This window comes from Podarcis filfolensis, assembly GCF_964270895.1.
Source record: "Podarcis filfolensis genome assembly, chromosome: 3".
Classification (NCBI taxonomy): domain Eukaryota; kingdom Metazoa; phylum Chordata; class Lepidosauria; order Squamata; family Lacertidae; genus Podarcis; species Podarcis filfolensis.
In genome coordinates this window covers 75121761-75148314 of record NC_139606.1, presented here as the reverse complement: position 1 = coordinate 75148314, position 26554 = coordinate 75121761, and the positions used below count along the sequence as shown (strand labels likewise).

Below are 26554 nucleotides of genomic sequence, written 5' to 3'. Positions count from 1 at the left end.
AATACTGTCTCTCCTTGAAACCTAATGACACCTCATTTGTTGTAAACACAATCCTCACATTCAGATTAGGCTCCATCTTCAATAGCTAGAGCCCTCCACTCAAAGCCTCTTCAGTGGACTTAAATTTTAAATATAAATGAAATTTTCCAAATCAATAAAAAATATAACAGAAATGTCTTCTTTTAGTTTAAGGCAGCTAACATGAAAACTATCATATTAGCAGTTACTGGGGCCAACTTACCATGTGTTTTGTATAGCTAAAAAATGAGTAACTGGTATTTCAAATGCTACCAGGGTAGGGTGGGGAAAGGGGCAATGGGAACTAAGGAGCCAACTGCTGTATTCTTGGGGCCACTCTTTTCTCCCATCAGCGGTCTAAAAGCTCTAAATGTATTTTGTTGCACAAACTGAATGGTCAAGTTTCATAATAAAGGTAACACCATCTAGTTTTAAGGCCTTTACAGTCATGGAACTCAGGCATATTATTATATGCAAATCCCAAAGAGAAATGCAACAATAAATGTGGGATAAAGCTAACCATCCAAAAAGTTTCCTTTCCCCCTATATGAAAGATGAAAAAACTATTCACTATATGTTGATTAAAATTTGGTGCAGCACCAAAATTCCAACAGAACTGTTTGGGGGCTGGATTTGGCCCCTGGGCCAACAACTGGCCACCCCTGACATCCCTGACATATTCTCCCAAAGAGTTATGCTAATGTATCCATTATCACTATGAACAACTGATTACAGTGGAAATGGTTTGAATTTTCATTTATTGCCTTCACACAATTCCTTCTGCCCAGCCTGTTTGTTTAGGTTTAGACTAAGCATGGAAGCCAGTAAATACTGGAGGATTGACAGCATGCTAAAAGCTAAACAGATGCTCTAGGGTAAAATTTGGCTCAGAATGGGGAACATACATACATAAGGGAAAGATAAAATAGACCTTCCAGAAGGGTAACCCCAAAAGCCACAATAAAAAAGATACTCTCCCTTCCTTCCCATAAAATAAAGCAATAGATGACGTTTACAATGTTGATAAGAACATGCAGTCTGTCAAGGTTGAAATTTAGCCAGCAACTTGCACCCTGTTACCCTAATGTGGATTAGCTGATGTCCTGTGTAAAGGTCAACAGAACCTTTTCCCTAACCCTGAGTTACACAACAGTGTGTCATGGCGAAGACATTACTTCATAATAACTTTCTTTGTGTTGTTGGGTTTTTATGCTACAGCTGTGTATTCCTATCAACCCAATCTTTTGCTTTATAAAGAATCAAAGGACACGTTACACGAGGCTCCATGGGGGGGGGGGAGTATCCATAAATATTCTACGTGGAAAATGGCTACCAGCCAAAATTCACATCTTGCCAGACATTAGGTCTAATCACTGTAATGTGTTTAGGATTGGGGGGAGGGGGCATGAATGGCAGGGGCGAGTGTAGCCAAATAATTTACTTAATAAGATAGAGGGTATTTCAAGCCAAGGGATGTGTGTGGAGGGGGTATTATTGCAAATGAATCACTGGTAATAGTTTTTTTTAAAAAAACACTAGATTTTTTTGAGGAAAGGGTAAGTCCAAGTTTGGGGTGGGTGGGGGAAATACAGGCTGTCATTTTGATACCACAATGTTGTGTGGACACTGAGAAAAAATGCATGCACAAGCAGCATGGCTCCTACAACAAATACCCATCTGGAAGCATCCATGTTTCTTTTGCACTTTTTAAAATAAATAGGCAAAGTGAATACAAACTGTATCAGCTATATTTCTGATATAGATTAATTTTGTCTTATTCTGAGCTTTGCATGGAAACCAAGCCTTATGAGGAGTGGTTGAAGGAGCTGAGTATGTTTAGCCTGGAAAAGGGGAGACTGAGAGGATATATGATAGCCATCTTCAAATATCTCAAGGGCTGTCACATCAAAGATGGAGCAAGCTTGGTTTTTTTTCCAGCTCTGGAGGCTAGGACCCAAACCAATGGCTTCAAGTTACAAGAAAGGAGGTTCTGACTAAAAATCAAGAAAAACTTTTTGATCTCCGCAGGACTGATCGGCCCAGGCAAGATAAACCTTGCCAACCCCTGTTCTAGGTCCACCGATTCTTCTCTGCAATTGCCCCACTGAGGCCATCTCCCCCAGCATGGAAGCATTTGCTGGAGCATCAGCTGATGTAAGCAACTTACCCCACCCACCCACATTAGAATTACAAGTAATCTTCTTCTGTTTCCCTCATAATATCTAGTTTAGCACTCACACACATGAAAGTTTCATGAAAATTCCTGAGTGCCTTTCAGAAGCAGCAGTATGGTGCCACCCTCAGGATGGTCAGAGATATGGAGTAAGCTTTCTCTTAAAAAATAGCCTGTTCCCGAGGAATACTAGTAAATATGGGATGTGCTGGAAGTATGGAACTAAACTGTATTACTGGCAAAAACATTCACAAACTATCACCCTACTCCCAGTGAACACAGTTCTATTCAATAATGCATTTGTTCCAAGCTCCAGTGGTGCTGTTACATCTTTTTAGACTCTGGACTGGGGAAAGTCCTTTTTAGATGGTAAGCTGTGGTAATACTTGCTTCAAAACAGGTAAGCCAGTCCTGCTGCATTTGGGGTCCCTCCTGCTCATTCTGCAGGCCCTGGAAACCTGGTTCAAAAGTTCTTCCCTGACAGCACCACTGACAGGCCTAACTTTTGCTGCATCCACCTCTTTACAACTTACAGCAGTAAAGGTAAAGGGACCCCTGACCATTAGGTCCAGTTGTGGCCAACTCTGGGGTTGCGGCGCTCATCTCGCTTTATTGGCCGAGGGAGCTGGTGTACAGCTTCCGGCTCATGTGGCCAGCATGACTAAGTCACTTCTGGCAAACCAGAGTAGCGCACAGAAACGCCGTTTACCTTCCTGCCGGAGCGGTACCTATTTATCTACTTTCACTCTGACGTGCTTTCAAACTGCTAGGTTGGCAGGAGCAGGGACCAAGCAACGGGAGCTCACCCCATCGCGGGGATTCGAACCGCCGACCTTCTAATCGGCAAGTCCTAGGCTCTGTGGTTTAACCCACAGCGCCACCCGTGTCCCTACTTACAGCAGAGCAGGCCTCAAATGCTGATCTTAAGGCTTTGGTAGGCATATTTGGGTATAGGTGGTCCTTCACATAGCTGGTCCAAAAGAGTTTTGGGCGATAAAAGCTAAAACTGGCATGAAAGTACAGTACATAGGAATAAAAAGTAGCAACAGTGTTGGCAAGAAGTTACAATGACCATTACAGTGTTAGCTGGAGGCAGGGCGTATCCATACTTCCTCTTCCCACTGCATTTCCCTGGGGAAAACCACACTTTAGAACTCAGCAGGAACAAATGGCAATTCAGGTTTTTCCTGGATTGGCATTTGCTCTGATGTATTGCTATTTGCTAAAGAGAGGTTTTTACCTTGTAAAGGAGTGGGGCAAGGGGGAAACTTATCAGACCCATGCCTAAAAAGCATAGGTCAAGAAGAAAACCTCTGGGACACAAGCAGAAGTGTGAATGAGCCCTCAGTAACAAGGAAGCTGGTGTGGAGGCAAAATCAGGAAACAAAGCAGTGGTGAACAGAGCAAGAATGAGTGGTTTCAGACTGGATTTGGAGGCCAGAGCTTTGGTCTGATCCAGCAGGACTCTTTTTATGCTCTTCATGACACCTTTAAATAATACTGATCTGTCTAGTTTACTTCTCAGAAAATATCCATCCAGCCCAACGTTCTGTCCCCAGTAACCTATTGCAATATGTGAGTGCAATATCACTCTCCTGTATACATTCCCCAAAAACTGGTATTCTGAGACATACTACCTCTGATACTGGAAGGAACATATAGACTTCAGTGGTACACACTACTGATGGCCTCATTCTCCATTAGCTTAATTCCCTTTTCAAGACATACAAGTCAATAGTCATGACATCATGTGGTGGCAAACTTCAGTTTGATCATTAAACAAAGAAATGCCCCATTTTACTTGATTTTACACTTTGCATGTTTTAATTGTGTTTTTAAGAAGGCTTGGGGTTCTTGTGGCGAAAAGGCAGGAAACAGATTGCTGACCAACCAACCAAGAAACAGAAAACAGTAATTAAGGGAAACCCCCACAAGTTCAGGACTACAAAGGACTAACAGCAAACTTGTAGTAAAAAAAGCACATTCAACTCAACCAAGTCTTGCAGCACCTAATGTAGGTTAATAAAGTTATTGTAATGTATAGCATAATAAAGTTGAGGAGTTCCTGGTTTTCCAAGGATTAACCGAACCTGGATAGGGTGGACAGTTGAAAATCACTGAAAAAAGGAGGACACCAATTTGCATTTTTTAATGTAGTTGCAATAATGTACTGTAATTTAAACAGTACAATACACCTCACCACAGTGGGGAAGACACCAGGTAACCTAGTCTGTTGACCAGGTGCTCCTGTTGACTACAGAGCTCCTGCCCTCCTGTGGTTCCTTATCAAACAGGTGACCTTATCAAACGGTCACCTGCCAGCCCTTCAAAAGTAAAGAGGCCTGTCCTCTACAAAGCAGGACACATTGCTATATCCCAAACCTGGGGAGCCCTAAATCCCTTTCACTGTCCCTCGTTTCCAGCTACCAAGATGGAGCCAGAGGCTTCCGCTCGAAAACCCAACGAAAAGCAGGCGCCCAGGCCCAACTGCGAGGCGCGAGGTCCGCCGAGACCTCGGCTTTCAAAGCCCGCCGCGCACGTGCGCTTTGTTTTGGTGAGGGAGCCGTTGGCGCGCCGGCGCGCCTGCGCACAGCTGCGGGCCGCTCCGCCGCCAAAGGGCCGGGCGGAGAGGGCGGAGCCGCCGCCTGCGCAGGCGCAAACCTCGTGAGACGCGCTCTCGAGCCGCTGGGTGGCTGGCCGAGGCGCTTTCCCCCTCCCTCTCCTCACCCCTCCCCTTTTCCCCCGCCCGAGGGGAGGGGGAGCAGCGCCGCCGCTGCCGCCGCCGGAGGTGTTTTGCCGTTCTCAAGGCTGCGGCCTCCCTGAGGTGCTTCGAGGTCCTGCGTGCCCCCCGAGCGGCGACGGCAACGGCGGTGGCGGGCAGAGGGGCGGCCGCGTCGCTCGGAAAATGTCGCAGACAGCCATGTCGGAGACGTACGGTAGGGAGGGGCTGGGCTGGGTGGGTGGTGCTCGGGCTCTGAGGTGAAGCGGGGCTGCGGGCGGCGGCTGTGCCTGTAGAGATAGGGAAGGGAGGGGTTGTTTTCAGGGAGGTGGGCGCTCTCTTTCCGCACACGGCGCCCGCGGGCCCGCTTCGGACCTGCGGCGTGATGCGGTGGAGACGGACATGGCACAAGCGCGCGCGGCGTTATTGCTTCTCTCGCCCCCGTTTATGCAGAATTCATAGCATTTGTTGCCTGCCCTTCCCGTGGGGGCCCAGGGCGGGGAACGGCCGCGCAGCATTAGAAATCAAAGAAATCAATGCAAGGACAGAGCCAGTATTGCTTGTGGGTACGCACACCTTGCACAGGGGAGGCCCTTGCAGATGTCTTCGTATTCGCCCCTCCCTCCTCCCTCCTTGCTTTCCCCTGTTTTTGGTACCCATGTGTAGACAAGGAGGAATGGAGAAATCAGGTAGTAGTGGTGTTGCATACAGGTCCTCGGCTTTTCGGCTGTATGGATCACTGGCTTTTTTCAAGAACTACGTGTGCTTTTTAAACATATATCTTAACCTATGCAATTGTAATTGGCACATTAAAGCCCTTCGTATAGCTTTCTCTCTTCTTTATATAACACTCACAGCAGGCCTGTTCGGTAGGCTATCATTTTTATGTCTGTGCTATTATAGATCAGCAGTTTCTAACCATTTTTTTTAAAAATGATATTTTATTAAAGTTTCAAAAAAAGGTTACAAAGATGGTAAGAAAGTAGAAAAAAGAAAACAAAAAATACAAAATACAGAATAGAAAAAAAGGAAAAAAAACGGTTAAAAATAAGTCCATCTTTCAATGTCTTGCCTTTCATTTACTTGTTTCCCTGACCTCCTCACACCTCCCTTTTTTGTATTCCAATTCGAATGGTTAATTCAGCAAATCCTTTCCCTCTTTGTTTTATCTTAGTTCTTTATCTTAACATATTATAGCCTTATTTTTTCATCTATTAACAAACCATTTTTACATACTCCTTTTTAACATTGTTACTAAAACCGCTTCATTTCATTCCGACATCATTTTAACATTCATTAATTTTGCAGTGTTTCTGTAAATAGTCCTTAAATTTCTTCCAATCTTCTTCCACCGACTCTTCTCCCTGGTCTCGGATTCTGCCAGTCATTTCCGCCAATTCCATATAGTCCATCACTTTCATCTGCCATTCTTCCAGGGTGGGTAAATCTTGTGTCTTCCAATACTTTGCAATAAGTATTCTTGCTGCTGTTGTAGCGTACATAAAAAAAGTTCTATCCTTCTTTAACACCAATTGGCCGACCATGCCCAGGAGAAAGGCCTCTGGTTTCTTCAAGAAGGTATATTTAAATACCTTTTTCATTTCATTATATATCATCTCCCAGAAAGCCTTAATCCTTGGGCACGTCCACCAAAGGTGAAAGAATGTACCTTCATTATCTTTACATTTCCAACATTTATTATCGGGCAAATGATAGATTTTTGCAAGCTTGACTGGTGTCATGTACCACCTGTATATCATTTTCATAATATTCTCTCTTAAGGCATTACATGCCGTGAATTTCATACCTGTGGTCCACAACCGTTCCCAGTCAGCAAACATAATGTTATGTCCAACATCTTGTGCCCATTTAATCATAGCAGATTTAACCGTTTCATCCTGAGTATTCCATTTCAACAGCAAGTTATACATTCTTGAAAGTATCTTAGTTTTGGGATCTAGCAATTCTGTTTCTAATTTTGATTTTTCCACCTGGAAGCCAATTTTTTTATCCAAATTGTAAGCCTCCCTTATTTGATAATAATGAAGCCAGTCTCGCACTTTATCTTTTAGTTTCTAACCATTTTCTAACCTGATACCCACATTAGGCCAAGCATGCATTTTGGAACCCATTTCTTAAATTTCTACCATACCTTTTTCAAGGGATGCTGTCACGACTTATATTAGGCCAGACTGTGAGGCAATAGTGAGCCATGTATGGTGCTGTATGTAGGGCTGCTTCTGAGAGCTAATGGTTTTTGCTATGGGGAAAGTAACATTAGTGGGAGAATTTTCTTCTGTGTGGATAGCAACTGGAATAAATAAACAGAAAAACTAGGAAATTCATGGGAAACATTAAGCAGTGTTGCTGAACTAATAGCATCTGCTTGCACCCAGATTTTGAAAAGAGAAAGAAGGCCTATCCTATGTGACAAATCTAGATTAAATGCTCTAAAAGCAGCGTTTATTACTTGGGGACAAAAGCTGGAGCCAAGGCTGCATATGCTCTCTATCTCAAGACTGCAGTCAGTCTACTCTGTTGGTAAATGATCACAGTTCTCAATCTTTGTCAGTGCTCAGCTTATGCTTCACTACATGCTTAAACATAGTGGTGCTCCATATTTGTTGTATGATGTATGCCAGGCATAGGCAAACTCAGCCCTCTAGATGTTTTGAGACTACAGTTCCCATTCATCCCTGACCACTGGTTCTGTTAGATAGGGGTCATGGGAGTTGTAGTCCCAAAACATCTGGAGGGCTGAGTTTGCCTATGCCTGATGCATACAATTTCATTTACAAAGACGCTCAAGAGGTATTTTGGACTACAGCTCCCAACAACCCCAGCAGTGCTAGATGGAGCTGATGGGAATTTATGTGTAGCGCACCAGATTGGAGAAGCTAGTGCAATGCTATTCAGCCTGAAAAAAAATGAAGAGAATTATACCAGGGCCAAGTGAATAATTGCCGCATGTTTATAAAGGAGCAAGTAATGTACATATTTCTACAAATCTGGAAAATGGGTTAAATAATGCAAAACTAGGAGAGTTAACAGCTGTAGTTTATGAGAAACTCTATGCTACAAGAAATCATACTACAGGTGTGTGATTAAGCCAGTGAGCTAGTGAAAAAATAAGGATAGGCAAAGTAATACCATTTACATCTATAAAGACACCAAGTTCAGGGAGCTCTCTTGAGTTAGCAACCACATACTGGTTGCATGCCCCTTACTGAACGCAAGCTGTAGTGTATGCTAGCAACATAGCAGCAGATGGTCCCTGGTCATGTTATCAAGAGCATGTATGGTTTTAGCTAAAGGCTTACTGTACTCTTCTGCTACACATCATAGTTAAACTTCCTGATTAGCAGCACCTTTGTTTTAATTGAGGAACTTGTTTCTTTCTAGTAGCTGCTGGGACCCAATTTGTTTGCACTTCTACTGTTGGTGCTTTTTTTCGCTTGAGTCAAACCCATTTTCTTAAAATAAAGTGAAAAATTCTGGTTGCTGTATACCGAACCATTATCTTTTGGCAGTATCCCATAAACTTCATTATGTATTGAACGATGACTTGAAGAGCTTCTGGGAAGAAACTTAGGGCAGCATAAAAGAAGAGGCAGAGATGCAGGAAGAGTATACTCCAATTTGAGCCTCCATGATTTGGAATATCTCAGGCATAATAACTTGTTTTCTGGGCTTCACTATCCCACAATTAAAAATATATTTTTACTTCCCCTTTCTTTGAGACTTTTTGTTGAGATCTTCCTGCTCTAATTTCCCTGATGAGATTACTAAATTGTTAGTTTATTTTGTATTTTTTTCATGGTAATTGTCTTTGTTTTTCCTTTAAAAATATTCCAGGAAGAAAATATTTTTGTAGGTTCATAGAATAAAAGCAGTAATACATCTACGCCAAATAAAGAAAATCTGTGAAAGAATACTGCAGGAGATGAAGTACTGTACTGCATTCGTTTTTAGATGCCATTCTTATTTGCTGATCCATAGTACATGCACAAAAGATTGATTTTTCAGTTTACATCTACCATCACATCTAGTCTAATTCTACCATTATTAGGGGAATTGTTATATTGCCCACAGAGTGGAATATTTTTGAGAATTACTAAATAGATAGACGCAGGTGGCGCTGTGGGTTAAACCACAGAGCCTAGGACTTGCCGATCAGAAGGTCAGCGGTTCGAATCCCTGCAACGGGGTGAGCTCCCATTGCTCGGTCCCTGCTCCTGCCAACCTAGCAGTTCGAAAGCACATCAAACTGCAAGTAGATAAATAGGTACCGCTCCGGCAGGGAGGTAAATGGCGTTTCCGTGCGCTGCTCTGGTTCGCCAGAAGCAGCTTAGCCATGCTGGCCACATGACCCGGAAGCTGTACGCTGGCTCCCTTGGCCAATAAAGCGAGATGAGTGCCGCAACCCCAGAGTCGGTCACGACTGGACCTAATGGTCAGGGGTCCTTTTACCTTTACAATATAATAGAGCCTTTGTACACTCCAAACACAACATGGAAAAGTAATGGTTGGATTTTTAATTTCTCAAAACAACTGAAGAATAAAAGCTACCCTGAGTCAATAATTTTTAATGCTCATTTATTGCATCCTTAAAGCTTTGATAGTCGTGTATTTCATAGCATTCACATTTGTGTTATGAGGTTCTTGCCTCTAGATAGCCCTTAATGTTTCAAGATTGGCTGTGATAATAGTGACTGTGGGTCTCTTCTTGGCTGCATTTTTGTCTTCGGTCATTCCTAGTAACAACAGTCTTCTCTAGGGTGAGAGACCAGACAGCTCAACAAATCTTGGAGCTCAAAGCTTCTTTGTCAGTGAGGAAGAAAGAGAAAATCAGCCCTATAATGAAGTGCCTTTCATGGCTTTGTTTTTAGTTTTTTGTTTCATCTAGAAAAAAGAAGCTGCAAGTAAAGCTGAAGAAATAACTGGCATGTGAATTGCTTTCACTACACTGTGCCAGAAGTAAAACATGCAAACAATTTTCCCCACAGTTGTTTAGAATAACAATAGCTAGTTTCAGGTTAACATCCGATTCACATGAGCCTATGCTACTTTATAGCACTATGATCCCCCCCCCCCCAGTTGTAAAAGGAATATATTATCTGCAGTGTGGATTTGAGCATGTTGGGAAAGTTTAGAAATTACTGCTTAGGCATTGCTGATAGCCTTTTCATATTTGCAAGAGAAACTTTACTTTGTATGTATAGAGTAAGCCAGTTTTGAATGTGACGTAATCGAGAAGTTTGGTGGTCAGATAGCTTCAGACTGTGAAATATCTGAAGATCCCATAGATCAGGGGTTGGGAACCTCAGGCTGCAGGCCCAAATGCAGCCCTCCAAACCTCTGTCCAGCCATCAAAATTCTCCCACGCTATGCCCCTCCTCAGGTCACATTCCTTTTATTTACGGTACCTTGATAGAGGACCAAAAAATGTGTGTGTGTGTGTGTGTGTGTGTGTGTATAGAAACCTCTGGTTTTTGGGTACAGGAGCATTACCTACTATATAATAGTAAAAATCACATCCCTTGTGCCTCCCAATTTTTCCTCTGGCACCATCCACCACTGGCATGTGGCCCCTGAATGGCTGCATATGAGGGAATGCACTTCTCAGGCTGCAGAAAAGTTCCCTGCCACAGCTATAGGTGTTACTAAATGTTTGCTGTTTTAAAAGCATAAATCTCCCACTTAAAAGTGCTTTGCTTTGGCTAGTTTGTGTCCTTCCTCTCCCTGTCCTACTCTTTTTCATATTGTGCCTTGCAAACTTGAAAGGGATATTTTTTCTGCTGATTCATCCAAATTGGATTATAACTTCAGTTAGTTTTTTATCATGGCATTCAGAGATGCCAAACTTGGGTATGTATCTGAAAAATCCAGCTTGATGTCAGGCACTCACTCAGGACTCCCCTGAGTGAGTGCCTGAGGGCCCTGCTCTTGCCACTTACCATCTGGCCTGGGGCGGGGCCTGAAGCCTCATAAGGACTGCATGCTGCTTGCTGCCGCTGCCCGGGAGGACTCCCCTGAGGGAGTGCCTGAGGGCCCTGCTCCTTCCTGCCACTTACCATCTGGCCTGGGGTGGGGCCTGAAGCCTCATAAGGACTGCGTGCTGCTTGCTGCCGCTGCCCGGGAGGACTCCCCTGAGTGAGTGCCTGAGGGCCCTGCTCTTGCCACTTACCATCTGGCCTGGGGTGGGGCCTGAAGCCTCATAAGGACTGCGTGCTGCTTGCTGCCTGCTGCCCGGGAGGACTCCCCTGAGTGAGTGCCTGAGGGCCCTGCTCCTTCCTGCCACTTACCATCTGGCCTGGGGTGGGGCCTGAAGCCTCACAAGGACTGCTTGCTGCCGCTGCCCAGGAGGACTCCCCTGAGTGAGTGCCTGAGGGCCCTGCTCTTGCCACTTACCACCTGGCCCAGGGCGGGGCCTGAAGCCTCACAAGGACTGCTTGCTGCCGCTGCCCAGGAGTACTCCCTTGAGTGAGTTCCTGAGGGCCCTGCTCTTGCCACTTACCACCTGGCCCAGGGCGGGGCCTGAAGGACTGCTTGCTGCTGCTGCCCAGGAGTACTCCCCTGAGTGAGTGCCTGAGGGCCCTGCTCTTGCCACTTACCACCTGGCCCAGGGCGGGGCCTGAAGCCTCACAAGGACTGCTTGCTGCTGCTGCCCAGGAGTACTCCCCTGAGTGAGTGCCTGAGGGCCCTGCTCTTGCCACTTACCACCTGGCCCAGGGCGGGGCCTGAAGCCTCACAAGGACTGCTTGCTGCTGCTGCCCAGGAGTACTCCCCTGAGTGAGTGCCTGAGGGCCCTGCTCTTGCCACTTACCACCTGGCCCAGGGCGGGGCCTGAAGCCTCACAAGGACTGCTTGCTGCTGCTGCCCAGGAGTACTCCCCTGAGTGAGTGCCTGAGGGCCCTGCTCCTTCCTGCCACTTACCACCTGGCCCAGGGTGGGGCCTGACAGGCCTCACTAGGACAGTTGTTACTGCCGGAGGGGCACAGAGTGTTTTTAAAATGTTTATAAAAAATTTTCTTTTGGATTTTTTGTATGTGGGGGTGGGGGTGGGATGGATGTTTGGTTGGGCTTGGGGAATTATTTTTTTTATTTTGATGCTTTTGTAATTTTTACATTTTTGTTTGTTTGTATTGTTTTATTGGTTTTGTTTGTTTGTTTAAGGTGTTATTTTGTTCTTAGGGGAGGGGTCAGGGCTGCCGGGGAGTGGGCCCCAGCCCACAAAATGGCTGGGGCATGTTCCACGGGGGGGGATGCGCTGGGACAACCGATCTCAGTGATCACGGGTAGAAGGAGGAGTTACGCTAAGACTAGACTATGTCATTACAGAGGGGGCAGGTTTAGTTGTTGTCTGAGGACTATTCCTGCCTCCGGGTCTGGTCCTGACCGGACGGATACTAGAATCAGCAAGGGATACCCACATGACCTGAAGGTGCTGCTGTGCAATGCCAGGTCAATGATTCATAAGACCACTGCCATCCATGACTTGATCATGGATGGAGGACTTGACCTGGCATGTGTAACAGAGACTTGGTTGGATGAAGCAGATGGGCCTGTCCTTGCCGCTGCTTGTCCACCAGGTTTCTCTTACGCACAGCAACCCAGGTCATGTGGGCGGGGAGGGGGGGTTGCAGTGATTTTTAGGAAGTCATTAGTTTGCACCAGGCGTCCTATTGGGAAGACCCAGTTTTCCGAGTGCATGTTCTGGAAGTTGGGCAATAGGGGCAGTACAGGATTCCTTTTGGTGTACCGACCTCCCCGCTGCACCAAGGATTCCCTGCCCGAGCTGCTTCAGGTCGTGGCGGATGTTCTCCTGGAGACACCTAGCTTGGTCGTCCTAGGGGATTTTAACATCCATGCCGACATGACCTTACAAGGGGCCGCTTGGGACTTCGTGAAAAGCATGGCCTCCATGGGGCTGTCCCTGAATAAGTCTGGCCCAACCCATAGCCGCGGACATGCCTTGGACCTGGTGTTTACCTCTATGGATGTTGGTGATCTGACACTAAGTAAAAGCGAAACGACAGAAGTGCCATGGTCAGATCACTTCCTGGTGCAACTGGACTTCTCTGCGACCCATCCCCTCTGCAGGGAGGTGGGACCAATTCGGATCCAAATGGTTTCCAGAGAGTGGTAGGGGATGCTTTATCCCATGTTGATGGCCTTTCAGCTGATTCCCTGGTGGCCCGCTGGAATGTGGAGTTAACCAGGGCTATTGACTGTTTGGCTCCGAAGCGCCCTCTCCGATTGCATGGAGCCCGGACAGCCCCGTGGTTTTCCACGGATCTGAGGGCAATGAAACAATCGTTGAGACGGCTAGAGCACCGGTGGCGGATAACTCATTCCGAATCTGAATGGACACAGGTTAGAGCTCAACGTCGAGCCTACCAAGTGGCGATAGCGACGGCGAAGAAGAATTTCTTCACCGCCTCTATTGCATCTGCAGAAAACAGCAGCAGGAGACTTTTTCAGGTGGTTCACAATTTAGCGGAACCACCTGCAACATCGGGGCCCAGTACAGGCCACATGTTCTCCTGCAATGATTTTGCAAAGTTTTTTGCAGATAAAATCACTCAGATTCGGGAAGAAGTAGACTCCACCGTGGGAGCAGGGCCGGGGCGGGAGAGTGCTAGAGTTCTGTCTAGTCAAGTTGAGTGGGATCAATTCCAATCTGTTACCTCCGAGGATGTGGACAGGCTACTTGGACGAGTGAAACCAACCACCTGTCTCCTGGATCCTTGCCCATCCTGGCTTATAAAAGCTAGTCGGGAAGGACTGGGCGATGGGCTTCGTGGGGTGGTGAATGCTTCCCTCCATGAGGGAGCCTTCCCAGACCCGCTGAAAGAGGCGGTTATTAAACCGCTTCTTAAAAAACCATCTTTAGATGCGGCCACGATGGCCAACTATCGCCCAGTCTCAAATCTTCCATTCTTGGGCAAGGTGATTGAGCGAGCGGTTGCCGAACAACTCCAGGCGCGCCTGGAAGAAGCGGACCATTTGGATCCCTTCCAGTCGGGATTCAGGGCTCATCACGGGACTGAAACTGCCTTGCTCGCACTGGTTGATGATCTCCGGTGGGCTAGGGACAAAGGCGAGAGCTGTTTCCTAGTTCTGCTGGATCTCTCAGCGGCGTTTGATACCTTCGACCATAACATCCTTCTGGACCGTCTGGAGGGACTGGGAGCTGGGGGCACTGTCATACAGTGGTTCCGCTCCTTCCTCCTGGGCCATGTTCAGAAAGTGGTGGGGGGGGATGAGTGTTCAGACCCCTGGGCTCTCACTTGTGGGGTGCCTCAGGGTTCTGTCCTCTCCCCCATGCTTTTCAACATTTACATGCAGCCACTGGGAGAGATCATCAGGAGGTTTGGGCTGGGTGTTCATCAGTATGCGGATGATACCCAGCTCTACCTCTCTTTTAAATCAGAACCAGTGAGGGCGGTGAAGGTCCTGTGTGAGTGTCTGGAGGTGGTTGGAGGATGGATGGCGGCTAACAGATTGAGGTTGAATCCTGAAAAGACAGAAGTACTGTTTTTGGGGGACAGGAGGCGGGCAGGTGTGGAGGATTCCCTGGTCCTGAATGGGGTAACTGTGCCCCTGAAGGACCAGGTGCGCAGCCTGGGAGTCATTTTGGACTCACAGCTGTCCATGGAGGCACAGGTCAAATCTGTGTCCAGGGCAGCTGTTTACCAGCTCCATCTGGTACGTAGGCTGAGACCCTATCTGCCTGCAGACTGTCTCGCCAGAGTGGTGCATGCTCTGGTTATCCCCCGCTTGGACTACTGCAATGCACTCTATGTGGGGCTACCTTTGAAGGTGACTCGGAAACTACAACTAATCCAGAATGCGGCAGCTAGACTGGTGACTGGGGGCGGCCGCCGAGACCATATAACACCGGTCTTGAAAGACCTACATTGGCTCCCAGTACGTTTCCGAGCACAATTCAAAGTGTTGGTGCTGACCTTTAAAGCCCTAAACGGCCTCGGTCCAGTATACCTGAAGGAGTGTCTCCACCCCCATCATTCTGCCCGGACGCTGAGGTCCAGCGCCGAGGGCCTTCTGGCGGTTCCCTCATTGCGAGAAGCAAAGCTACAGGGAACCAGGCAGAGGGCCTTCTCGGTAGTGGCGCCCACCCTGTGGAACGCCCTTCCAGCAGATGTCAAAGCGATAAACAACTACCTGACATTCAGAAGACATCTTAAGGCAGCCCTGTTCAGGGAAGTTTTTAACGTGTGATATTTTACTGTATTTTTGGTTTCTATGGAAGCCGCCCAGAGTGGCTGGGGAGGCCCAGCCTGGGCGGGGTATAAATAATAAATTATTATTATTATTATATTATTATTATTTGTCCTTTGCTACTTATGCCTCACAGAAAACCTGTCCTGTTTTTTTAATGTTTGATTCAACACTTTTTAGAATCTAGATTGTTGGAATAAATCAGCTCTTGTTTTATTACCAAAATAGTACTACAAAGGCTGGGAGAAAAATTCAAATCTGAAATGCTGAATTTTGTCTTAGACAGATTCATATGTCATGTGTAGAATACAAATAGCCATACTTATTCCTTTGTTCTGTTGCAATATCTTGCTAAGCCAGGCACTGAATAGCAAGCAGACAGTTTATCTGTTCTGCGTCCTTGTGATTTCTTTTTATGACAAAGGGAAAAAGCAGTAATAGCATGTTTCTTTTGCATTTGAAGATGCTCATTTGATTGTCTTATCATTTTCAGATTTCCTGTTTAAGTTTTTGGTAATTGGAAATGCAGGCACTGGCAAATCCTGTTTGCTTCATCAATTTATTGAGAAGAAATGTAAGTATAATGCAGATGTTGTGGGGTTCTTAGGGGTGGAGTTTTTGTGGGGGTTGCTCAACAGAACTCTGGTCCACATTGGTCCTGGCTAACAGCATTTTTTGGACAGAAGTGATCTTAGACAGTAGTATGAATAAGTAGGGACATGTGCAATGCAATCCATGTATTTCCTTGGAAGTAAATCCCATTGTACTCAGTGTAGCTTACTCCTCGGTATGTATTATCTACCCAAATCACTTTCTATGTAGGCTTGAGAGAACATGCTATCAATATCTTCCTTAATACCATGGCTACCATGTTTTCATTGTGTGTAGGATCAAAATTTGCTATCACAGTGATACATAAATGGGGTGTGTGAACTGCCCAGGATAGCCCTAAGAGCTGACTTGATAGATTACCATTCTACATAATACCCCTTGCCAGTACAATGGCACTCCATCAAGGCAGATTCCAGGCTCTTCTGGTCAGTTCACACGTTCCATTTATGTGACACTGTGATAACAAATTTTGATCCTACACAAAATGAAAACATGGTAGCCACAACTTCAAGCATGGGTATTGACAGCATGTTCTCATAAATCTTAGTTAACAAAAGTGGGTGAGAAGGAGGCATTTGTTTTGTCACAAAGCAACCTTTGAATAAGGAAATTTCCTTGACTGGTGCCACTAGTAAATTTTGGGAATTGTCACATTTGTGCATGCATATATGTATGTATATATATATATATGTATATGCACATAGCCCACCATCCAATGTTGGATGAATTCACACAACTATATAATGCATTTCATTTTGACATATCTTGTCTAGCATATTCACAAAGTGTTCACAGAAGCATATTCTAATACCCCTGAATATGTTTTGAAAAGTACTGTGTGTGTGTGTGTGTGTGTGTGTGTGTGTGTGTGAATTTACCATAAAAATTCCCCTTGGTTAAGTTAACAAATACACTGCTGCCTGTACAGAACAAATTATCGATAAATAATAAAAATGTCACTGTTAATATAATATCCTTGTGTACTTTAAATTGTACTTGAATACTAATAGACACCTTTTCTATTCTAGTCAAAGATGACTCAAATCATACTATAGGAGTGGAGTTTGGTTCAAAGATAATAAATGTTGGAGGCAAATATGTAAAACTACAAATATGGGATACAGCTGGACAAGAGCGATTCAGGTATATTTTCATAGCACAGAAATTTGTTGGCATGTTAGTTGAAGAAAGTGGCATGTGACTTTTTTGTTTGCAAGTTTGTTGGATACTGGCTACTGTTTCACTAGTTCTGTGACATCCAGTTGTATTGTGACTATAGGAGAACTTGTAGGCAAAAGTAAGTATTGTTAAATCATTCATTTCTTCTGGAGAGTTTTAATATATGCCCCCTCAAAACTGATGAGGCTTAAAGCTGCTCAACTTTGGCTCAATCATGACTGTACTGCCTTGTTAAGCAGACACAGTAGCTTCTGTATTGTTCGTAATTGTAGCACTGTGTAGAGCATAGCTTATTGTTATCTTATAGTGGTATATGTTTTCCTTCACAGGTCTGTAACCCGAAGCTACTACAGAGGTGCAGCGGGTGCCTTACTTGTTTATGACATCACCAGGTAAAAGGAAAAACTGCTATAAATATAAGTACAGATAAACTATTCTGCTCTTCCTGTGGTTATCCTTAGGTAGACATGTAATCCTTTACAGCCAAGATAAATTAATCACATAAGAGCAATTATCATGGGATAAGTTCAGCTTTCATAGCTTCTTGAGGTTACGCACACAAAATTCACACAAGTGTGCTCCCAGCCCTATTTCATTTGAGCTGCTGTATCTTAAATGAGGGTCTAATTTTACAGTAAAGAACCCCTTTCAAACCATCCTACATATAAAAATATTTTAAGTTCAATCTAGTACAAACTCTGACTTCAGTGGCTTAGGAGCCAGACTAGCCTCTTTCCTAGTTCATCTCTCTCCTCTCCATCCCCAACATGCAGAAGCCATGTTTCCTTAAAAATTATTTATGCCCAAGCTTTTATATCTGGTACTAGCAGCTGATTGCAGTATATACATACAGTAGGCCATGATGCCAAACTTGGACTCTTCTAAGTCCTGTGCGGAGTCTTGCACATCAAGGACTTTTTGAAATTGTGAGAGACCATCACCATTAGCCATCTTGGGAATCAATTTTTTTCTGGATGAAGAAACACTGGGGACCATGCTTCGTTTACTCCTGAAAGTGTTTTCTGTCAGCATTCTTGGATACCAATGACTCCTTCATAGAAATAACCCCCTTACTTTCAGTTGTCTTAGAGTCCATGCCTCAGAAACAGAGTGGTGTTCCTTTAACTCAAAACTGATTTTCTTGGAGACTTAAATACACACACACTACAAAAAAAGCAAGTCTGTTGTAATGTTCCGGTCAACTGTATAAGGGGCAAGTTTCACTGGTTACACTTGCCCTTGCTTTCAGTGTCCACAGTGCACTGGCACAGGTCCAAATGCAGGACTAACACTGCATGCTCTTTGGTGTTGCCTGCCTGCTCTGCACCCTACCACCTGTCAGGACAGCAGGTGTTCTGAATCCATTATTGCTGGGCAATAACTTCTCTGTAGTATTTCACAATGGACAAAAGAAAGCACAGCAATGTTTTTTTTTTTTGTTGATCTATCAAAGTGAACATGAACTATCGTTGTATAAATCCTCTAGTTAGCTAGGATAATTAAAACATAATTTTAAGGGGGGAAGCATAATTATTCACATCTAATAATTTGTCCTTTTGTGATGCAGTCGAGAAACCTACAATGCGCTTACTAACTGGCTAACAGATGCGAGGATGCTAGCAAGTCAGAATATTGTTATAATACTGTGTGGGAACAAAAAGGATCTTGATGGAGATCGGGAAGTCACTTTCTTGGAAGCATCCAGGTTTGCTCAAGAAAATGGTAAGTATTTTTCATGACCTATCTTAGTCTGGTGATAGTCTGTATCAGCCTTCCCCATCCTGGTGCCCTCTAGATATTTTGGACCACAACTCCCCATCATTTGGAATTATGACCTCCCCACGCAGGTATTGGAAGCTACTAGTATGGAGGGTAAAGTCAAGTCAGAGTGAGGTCAGTGCTTCTGTCATTCTGAGTGGGTGAATATTTTTGCCCCATTCTGCAACCCCCTCAGTCTCCAAAAATGGGACGAAGAAGTTGGAAGACAACTCTTTATGAAACATCCCCCAATTTTGGTGTGGTTGTAATTGGGTAATATGTCCATTGGGCATATACCAATTATCTGAGAACTTCCGCACGCCTCTTTGTTGGTGTCTTGAAACCAGTTTATGACTGCATTGTTTTAGAATTGTTCAGTGCTTTGGGTATTCTTCTGGTTGAAGTTATTCTGCTACATCTTACTGTTTACTGTTGCTTAATTTAGACTGCAATCCTATATCTAGGAGTAAGCATCATTCAACTTGACAGCACTTGCTTCTGGGCAGATACAACTAGGAATGCATTGCATATTTTTGTTTGATATTGATAATATTTTGTTTAATTGTTTTTTATCTTGGTTTGTTGTTAGCTGAAAAGACACTCCTGTGGTTTGGGAACCCTTCTCTTGCTTGGAATAGGTGCTTAGGGGAGGAGTGCAGTAGGGGACGGGTGGCAAAAACAGGGCAGAATGTGGTTATTAGCTTCAGAAGTGGAACAGGTGCTTTTTGACCATTCTTTGTACCAGCTTTCCCTGACTGTTCTTTGGGGTAGCCTTTCTCAACTCTGTGCCCTACGTATATTTTGGGCTATAGCACCCTTCAGCCTTAGCCAGTAGAGCCAGTGGTTGGGAATGATGGGAGTTGTGTTCTGCTGAAACATCTGGAGGGCAGCTAATCAGGGAAGTCTGAATCAGGATATCGCTTCAAACTGATGGATTGATGGATTTATTGATTGATTGATCGATCCTATGCCCTTTTAAAATGTGTTAGGGGTTATTATTGGGTTGTTGTTTTTATTTTGATTCTGCATTTTGTGGTTTTGTATTCTGATTTTATCCTGTGAACCACCCTGAGACTTGCAAGTATAGGGCGATACATAATTTCAATAAATAATAATGATTGCAAATATTTTTTTTGTTCATATTTGTTTCAGAACTTATGTTCTTGGAAACAAGTGCATTGACAGGGGAGAATGTTGAAGAGGCCTTTGTACAGTGTGCCAGAAAAATACTTAATAAAATTGAGTCAGGTAATCACAGTTCATGTTTGTGATCTCAAAATATTTTCACCTCTATAGTATTAGACACTTTAGAGTATGTGAAATGTTGACATGTGATAAACTGCGCTCAAACTAGATGTGTTCTTCTATTGTCATAAAGTGTCACCTAATTCTCACCTGTGTCTTAACTTGTCAAATACCTTAATGCAAGTACAAATGACCCTGAAGAACACAATCCAAAAGGAGGTGTAACTGGTTTTCATTGAACACCCCACTAGCACCCTTTTAACAGCAGTTTCAGTGGGGTAGACCCGTTGAAATTGATTGGCTTGAGTATATCATTGGATAATCACCCAATGATAGGGGATGCTGTCAAAGCATTTTTTTACAGGTTGCTGTAAAAATGTAAAATATTTCTAGATGTGTGATTATTGAAAGAGATGTCTGACATTTAGATTATTAATAATATTGTAACTCTGAACTGGCTTCTTGGGTGTGAAGCCTCTCAGCCTCTGACATCTAGCTTCCAATCTACTGTACATCTTCCAACTAGTAGGAAGGGGAGGACACAGCAGCTTGTATAATGGATAGGGCCATTAAAAGTTTGCTTACCAATACTTATAAAACAGGCACCCCTCTGTAAAAGAAAAAAAGTACAAATTATATTTGTGTGCATATGTACATGTGTTTGTGTGTAAAGCACTCTCAACTTTTCATGACTACTGTTATTGTTACATTCAGCCAAAGTTAAATTTTAACATTACATGTTCGTGAAGAGAACAGCCTTGAATTTAAATGTAATTACAACGTCTGTAAGAACAAATGGTGTTTTGTTTTATCAGGTGAACTGGATCCAGAAAGGATGGGCTCAGGTATTCAGTATGGAGATGCTGCCCTGAGACAGCTGAGATCTCCACGAAGAGCACAAGCTCAAAGTGTTCAAGAATGTGGCTGTTAGGAACAGACAGCTGAAACATTCATTTGAGCAGGGAAAGAGGTAAGTGTTAGCAGTTGGAGATCAGCATCTTCGTTTAGACACTGATTATTGAGGGAAGGAAAATCCATACACCAGCTCCACAGGTGGGGTGGTTTTCCGCAAATTTTCTGTGTGTCCCAAGGGCTTGTTTGTTTGTTCATTTTACTGTCAGGATTTATGTTTTTGATATCCACCTTGTAAAAACAATGTAAATCTGTAACAGCATAACTATAACCATGATTCCTACTCAGAAGTCAGTCCTGTTGCAAGTAACGATTTACACTGAAATGAAAATTCAAATCTATATCGAACCTCTTAATTTGAGAAATATTGTTTTATTTCATTTATAGCCCTCCTTTCCTCAAGAACATTTCCTTAGTGCATAACAAAAATCCACTAAGGTGGAGAATCTGTGTATGTTGTATGACCTTGTGAAGGACTGCTTAATTGTGTTTCTGTCTCAAAAAACAAAATAGATTAATTCTGTGGTTTCACACTAAATTGCATGGAGTTTGTTCCTGAAGTGTGCATAGAATGCCTACGTTGTTTAACACGAAATGCTGCTTATTTTTTCAGCTGTCCTTGAAAATGACGATTAATGAAACAACTGCCATGGCTTCAAGACTGCAGTTTTAGAACTGCTTTTTATTCAGTAAAGCATACCACATCTGGTATTTTTTAAAAGTACTGTGAAATGGCTTCCAGAAGCGTGCACTTGGCACAGCAAGATTGCAAAAAATAAAATTTGGTAATTCAGTGGACAAGAGTAAAATATCAGTATGTAAAAAATTTTCTGTTGCATATTTTTGCTCATTTCTTCCAGTTTAAGACATTGCTGTATCCTGTGTACATAAAATGTGGTCATTAAATTTCCAAAGCATGATATACTGACATATTGTTGCACTAACATTTGTTTGTTTTATAAATAAGAACTGAAATGTAACTGGTAGGCTTTATCATGTTTGGTGGTTTGTTTTTATTTTGTTTTTTTGTACAATAGCTTTTATTTATGATTTGATATTGAAAGCTACTGGCATTGATTGTCAGTGTTTTATTTGCCACATTCTACAAGGTATATGATTTATTTTTTTGAAAAACAGGCCATAAGTTTACTAATATGTTGTGGGTTTTTTATTGAAGCATAACTGAACTGTTTCCTGACAATTCTTAAATGTATTTCAATCACTTTGACAACTGTAGGCTATACAATTCATTTGTGATCTTAAGAGCTTACTGCTGTCTGATCTTGCCTTGGGAAATCCTTGTTTTCTACATCTGAAATTGTAACTGAAAATTTTTGTTTTGGGGAAAAGATAATGCCTACTTGTTTTGCCATTCTAGAACAGTGTTTGAAGTTGTGAATCATCGTTATCTAACTTCTTTTTTTAAAATTAAAGTAATTTCTATACCTAAGACTCTGTTCAGGTTATCCTCCTTAAAAAGAAGCAATTTGTTATGAAAAGTAGCATATGTTGTATAGACTGCTTCAAAATCTGTAGTAATGCATTGCAGTCAGCTTCTTTTACTCTGTAATTTAGAAACACAATACAGTAAATGGCAGCAACTAGTGAAAGATATACACTGCCCTCTGCCTTCATGGTATCTAACTGAGAGTTCTATAGAGACACTTGGAAATATGAAACCTTGACTGCTTAAGAGAGACAGGTGTGCGTATGTAAAAGTAAAATGAATTAGCCTCTTTAAATGTTCTTGACACCTAAAAACTCCAGAACAAGAACATTTATGACTGTTGATACACAGATAATTCTGAAATATGGAAACATTGAAGCGGTATATGGGAGGTGTAAATATAGCTATTTGAGCTAGATTGTGTTAGTTTTAACTAAGGATGTACATTGCTTAAAACTTTTTGGTTGGTCATATCTGAGGATGTTACACAGCGAGGGCAAACATTGACATTATTGTCAAATAAGTATTTGAGCCTAAGTTGGCAAGACACATGAGCAGTCTCTTTTTTGAATGTTTATTTACTCAAAATGCAGGCAGCAGGAGAGACTGAATTTGATTGGAACTGTGAGACATTTTTCTGATAAAATCACTGCTTCCAGCTCCTCCTGTCTCAGCTAGTTTCACATCCTTGAGGAGAAACTATACAGAGCAACTGGGGGTAGGATCTACAAGACATGGTTTAAGCACCCTTTCTAGAACATAGCTGCTCTGATGTTTCTATGCTGCTTTTCTCTCATAAATTGCATTTAAGGCAATTTAATAAGTGGTCTAGAACACGAAAAAACAATTGCAATAAATACAAAATGGCAAATAAAAGTAACAAAGCTTCATTACAGTGCAGGTAAAATAGTTAAAATAATGCAAATAAGACTTTAGCAGTCCTGTGCCAAGCCAAAGCTCATCACATTGAATGACAAAAACTGAACAGGTCAGCAAAGTAAACTGAATGCCATAAGCCTAGATAAACAGGTCAGGCTCCAGTGGCAGGGGTGCCCAGAGCAGGGCCCATGACTACGACTCTTAACTGATGGGCAAGTTCATCCAGGAACTGGCGGTCCTCCAGCTCTGCAGGCCTGTTGCTGCATTTCAGTAAATAAATAATGGTTGGGAGACAGCTCATTCATTTGAATCCAAGATGAAAAACACATTTTATTGTTGGCATTTGAGTACATTTTTCATCCTCCCCTCCCCTCTCCCCCCCCCATTCAGGGAAAGTAATATTGACCCAGATTGCAAGCATGTTACTCATTAGTATACAAAATGGATACTGTAATCCTTTGAGGTAAATGAGAACCTTTAACTTAAAGGGGTTGATTCATCAAAAAGTTAATTCCCAAAAATAAAGTAGACTGGTGTAAACAAAATAACATGCCTCCATGCATTGTACTGGAAAAAAGTCGATTTGAAGTCTAGTTAAACATCCACTCAAAGTAAAGAAAGTGATTAGCATGCAGTATCTATTAACGTTTTTCGTTCACAGCATGGGTTTATGAGGTTTATTTGGTGTGTGTGTGTTTTTATTATGTACTTTTTCTAATGTTACATATATTAATGTCAACAATTCCAAAGAAGTTTAGTCAGTAAGTCCTAAAGTCCAACTTGTAACTTGTTCCTAGTCTTCTACATAATACTTGAAGCTCCCCTTTCTCCTCCCTCCCACCCCCTACCCAGTAACTACTGTACTGCTGCCCTCTCTCAAACTGGAGGGAATAGCAGAAAAAAGGAGGTGCCATGCTACTATTAATTGTGAACCGATTAATGATGTAGTGAAAACTCAGGTATTTACTCCATAGGTCTTTGTACATCTTCCTGCTGCATTTAGTTCTTTCCCACAATCCCTTTTCATCTTCCACACATCTTTCATTGACATGGATCACCCTGGGCCAACCTGGTGCCTGACTGACGTTTTGGATTAGGCCTTCCATCAGCCTTAACCAGCGGGACTTGTAGTCCAAAATATGTGGAAGGTGCCAGGTTAGCATAGACTGATGTAAATGGTTGGTAGTTAGTACTACAGCACAAAAACCGGTCTGTCTCTATTGCTAGCCTCCTTTATAGTTGGTTGGGGAACTCAAGGCCTTGTGCCTTACTGTTTGTATTTAGGTAGTTTGGGTTGTGTGTGTTCTGAGGGAGTTCTGTTTCCTCTACTTCCCTCCAGTGATCTGTTTTGTTTTGTTTTGTTTTTAACATCAATGCAAATGCAGGCACGATAAACTCTCTGTCTTGCTGTTTGTTTCCAGATTTAGCTAATAAATGTCACTTCACAAACTTGCTTATCTTTGATAAAGGGAAAGACAATTGGAACTTAAAATTTCTATGGGGCTAAAATTACTTTAGGCAGAACTGTACTGTGGCTTCAGTTCTAAACTAATCTTTGTAAGCTCCTTTCCAAATTTTGTGTCTGCAAATTAGCATGAATGAGTTTTTGTTTTTGCAGAAAATTTCATGAGAGTTCATACCTCCTGTGCCCAGATTGCCCCCAACACTTCTTCCTGGTTGTTTCCCAAAACTGGGTTTATTTAAATATTAGAGCTAGGCTTTGCGAGGAGGAAAGTTGGTTCAGGAAATTAGAGACACCCAGGTAATTGATTGTTGTCTATAAAGGCTTGCCTTCACTATATTACTGTTTCTAAGGGATCCCTTGCAGTGTGTAGTGTCACACTTCAAGACTCTGAAAATTGTAGCTGTACTCTTGTACACCCTTGTTAACATGAGTTGGAGGAACTGTAGTTCATGCAGTTGAAATGTGCTAGATTGCTACCTGTATTGGCTTGGTTCCACAAGTTGGAACTGCAAGAGCTTAAGGAGTATTATTACAGTTGAGCCTCAAGACAAATGCTCTTGGCATTTAATTGCTTCTAAAAATAAAAGTGCTTTTACACAGTGTTAGTATACATTAAACTTTAAATGCATGACTTCTATACTGTATAAAGAATTTACTATGCTGCTTAATGTCACCAGAGAAATGTTACTAAATAAAAGGTTTTATTTAAATGTATTTACTGTAGGTTTCTTTTCAGTCATGGCAGGCTTGGGGAGGGTGTGGGTGGAAGGGGTGGAAAGCTGTGCTCCCTGGCTGATCAGCCTTTTCATGCATCCACCATTTCCTGCATTGTTAACATCTCCAATGTGCACTGTTGCATCTCTATGAAATCTCAATCCTGCCAAGGGTAGATGTTCAGAATTTTAACAATATCAATAAACTTATTTATCTGCATACATTTGACACCCCCATACATTAAATGCTCAGAATCTTAATCATGACTTGCTAAAACAAAGTGGCATGATTGCCGTGGAAGCAAGCACACAATAAGGTAGCTTATGTGATTTTAAATGGTTTCATGTGCAATGCCTGATTTGTGCAATGCCTAAGCTTTGGTCTTACTTAGGTTATTTCTGGACAGTAATAATTGGATTTTCTATGTTTCTTACTGAATAATCCAGCAGCCAACTGCCCAGTGCATGTTTCCTGTTAATATTACAAAGCTGACCCAGCTATATTCTATGGAGAACTGAAAAATATCACCAGTTTCCCAAATTTTAATGTGTTCTTACCCTGTTTTTAGGTAATGAATACAACATTATGAGACACCCGTTTATCATCTTGGGGAGAGAAGTAACATTAAAAATAAAATATTTATGTATTTTTTAGGAAACATGAGTAGTTAAGGTGGAAAGGAAATCGTAAAAATTATGTATTGCAACCCAGGTCTTTTTATTTTTTCAAGGAAGTGTTGCCTCCCTCATAAAGTGCAGACCAAAAATCCATACGATCTAAAGTTTAGGACTCATCCACATACTTCGCTTTGTCTTGTGATTTCTTCTATCTAGCCCATGACAGGTTTTCCTTTTGTCCTGCCACTTTCCCGAGGAAAACCTGCTGTTTACTGCACCAAGCCGCAGAAAACCCAATTTGAGGTTTCCTCTGATTCAGCAGTAAACATTGGGTTTTGCCTGGGAAAGCAGTGGGAGAAAAGAAAAATCTCTCGGACCAATGCCTAGAAGTCATGGACCAAACAGAAGGGTGAATAAGCCCTTAGTGTAAATGGTGTTCAAAGCTATTGTATCTACTTAGTAGTAAGTTAGGATAGACTTGGTGATTAATATATGGTCAGATCTTTCCACAGTGTTACATCAGGGCTACAGTTCTCGGCTCACTTAGGGGACAAAGCCTTGGCAACCACAA

General features: G+C 42.8%; 1 protein-coding gene across 1 annotated transcript; it reads left to right on the top strand.

Annotated features, from left to right (window-relative positions):
* Positions 1-4780: 4780 nt before the first annotated feature.
* Positions 4781-25366, top strand: RAB4A (RAB4A, member RAS oncogene family). The gene is made up of 8 exons (XM_083606129.1): positions 4781-5127; positions 15649-15729; positions 16796-16910; positions 17276-17338; positions 18514-18668; positions 19857-19952; positions 20765-20919; positions 21475-25366. The coding sequence occupies exons 1-7, from the start codon at positions 5097-5099 to the stop codon at positions 20878-20880; spliced, it is 657 nt and encodes a 218-aa protein (XP_083462255.1). The 5' UTR covers positions 4781-5096; the 3' UTR covers positions 20881-20919; positions 21475-25366.
* Positions 25367-26554: the final 1188 nt, after the last annotated feature.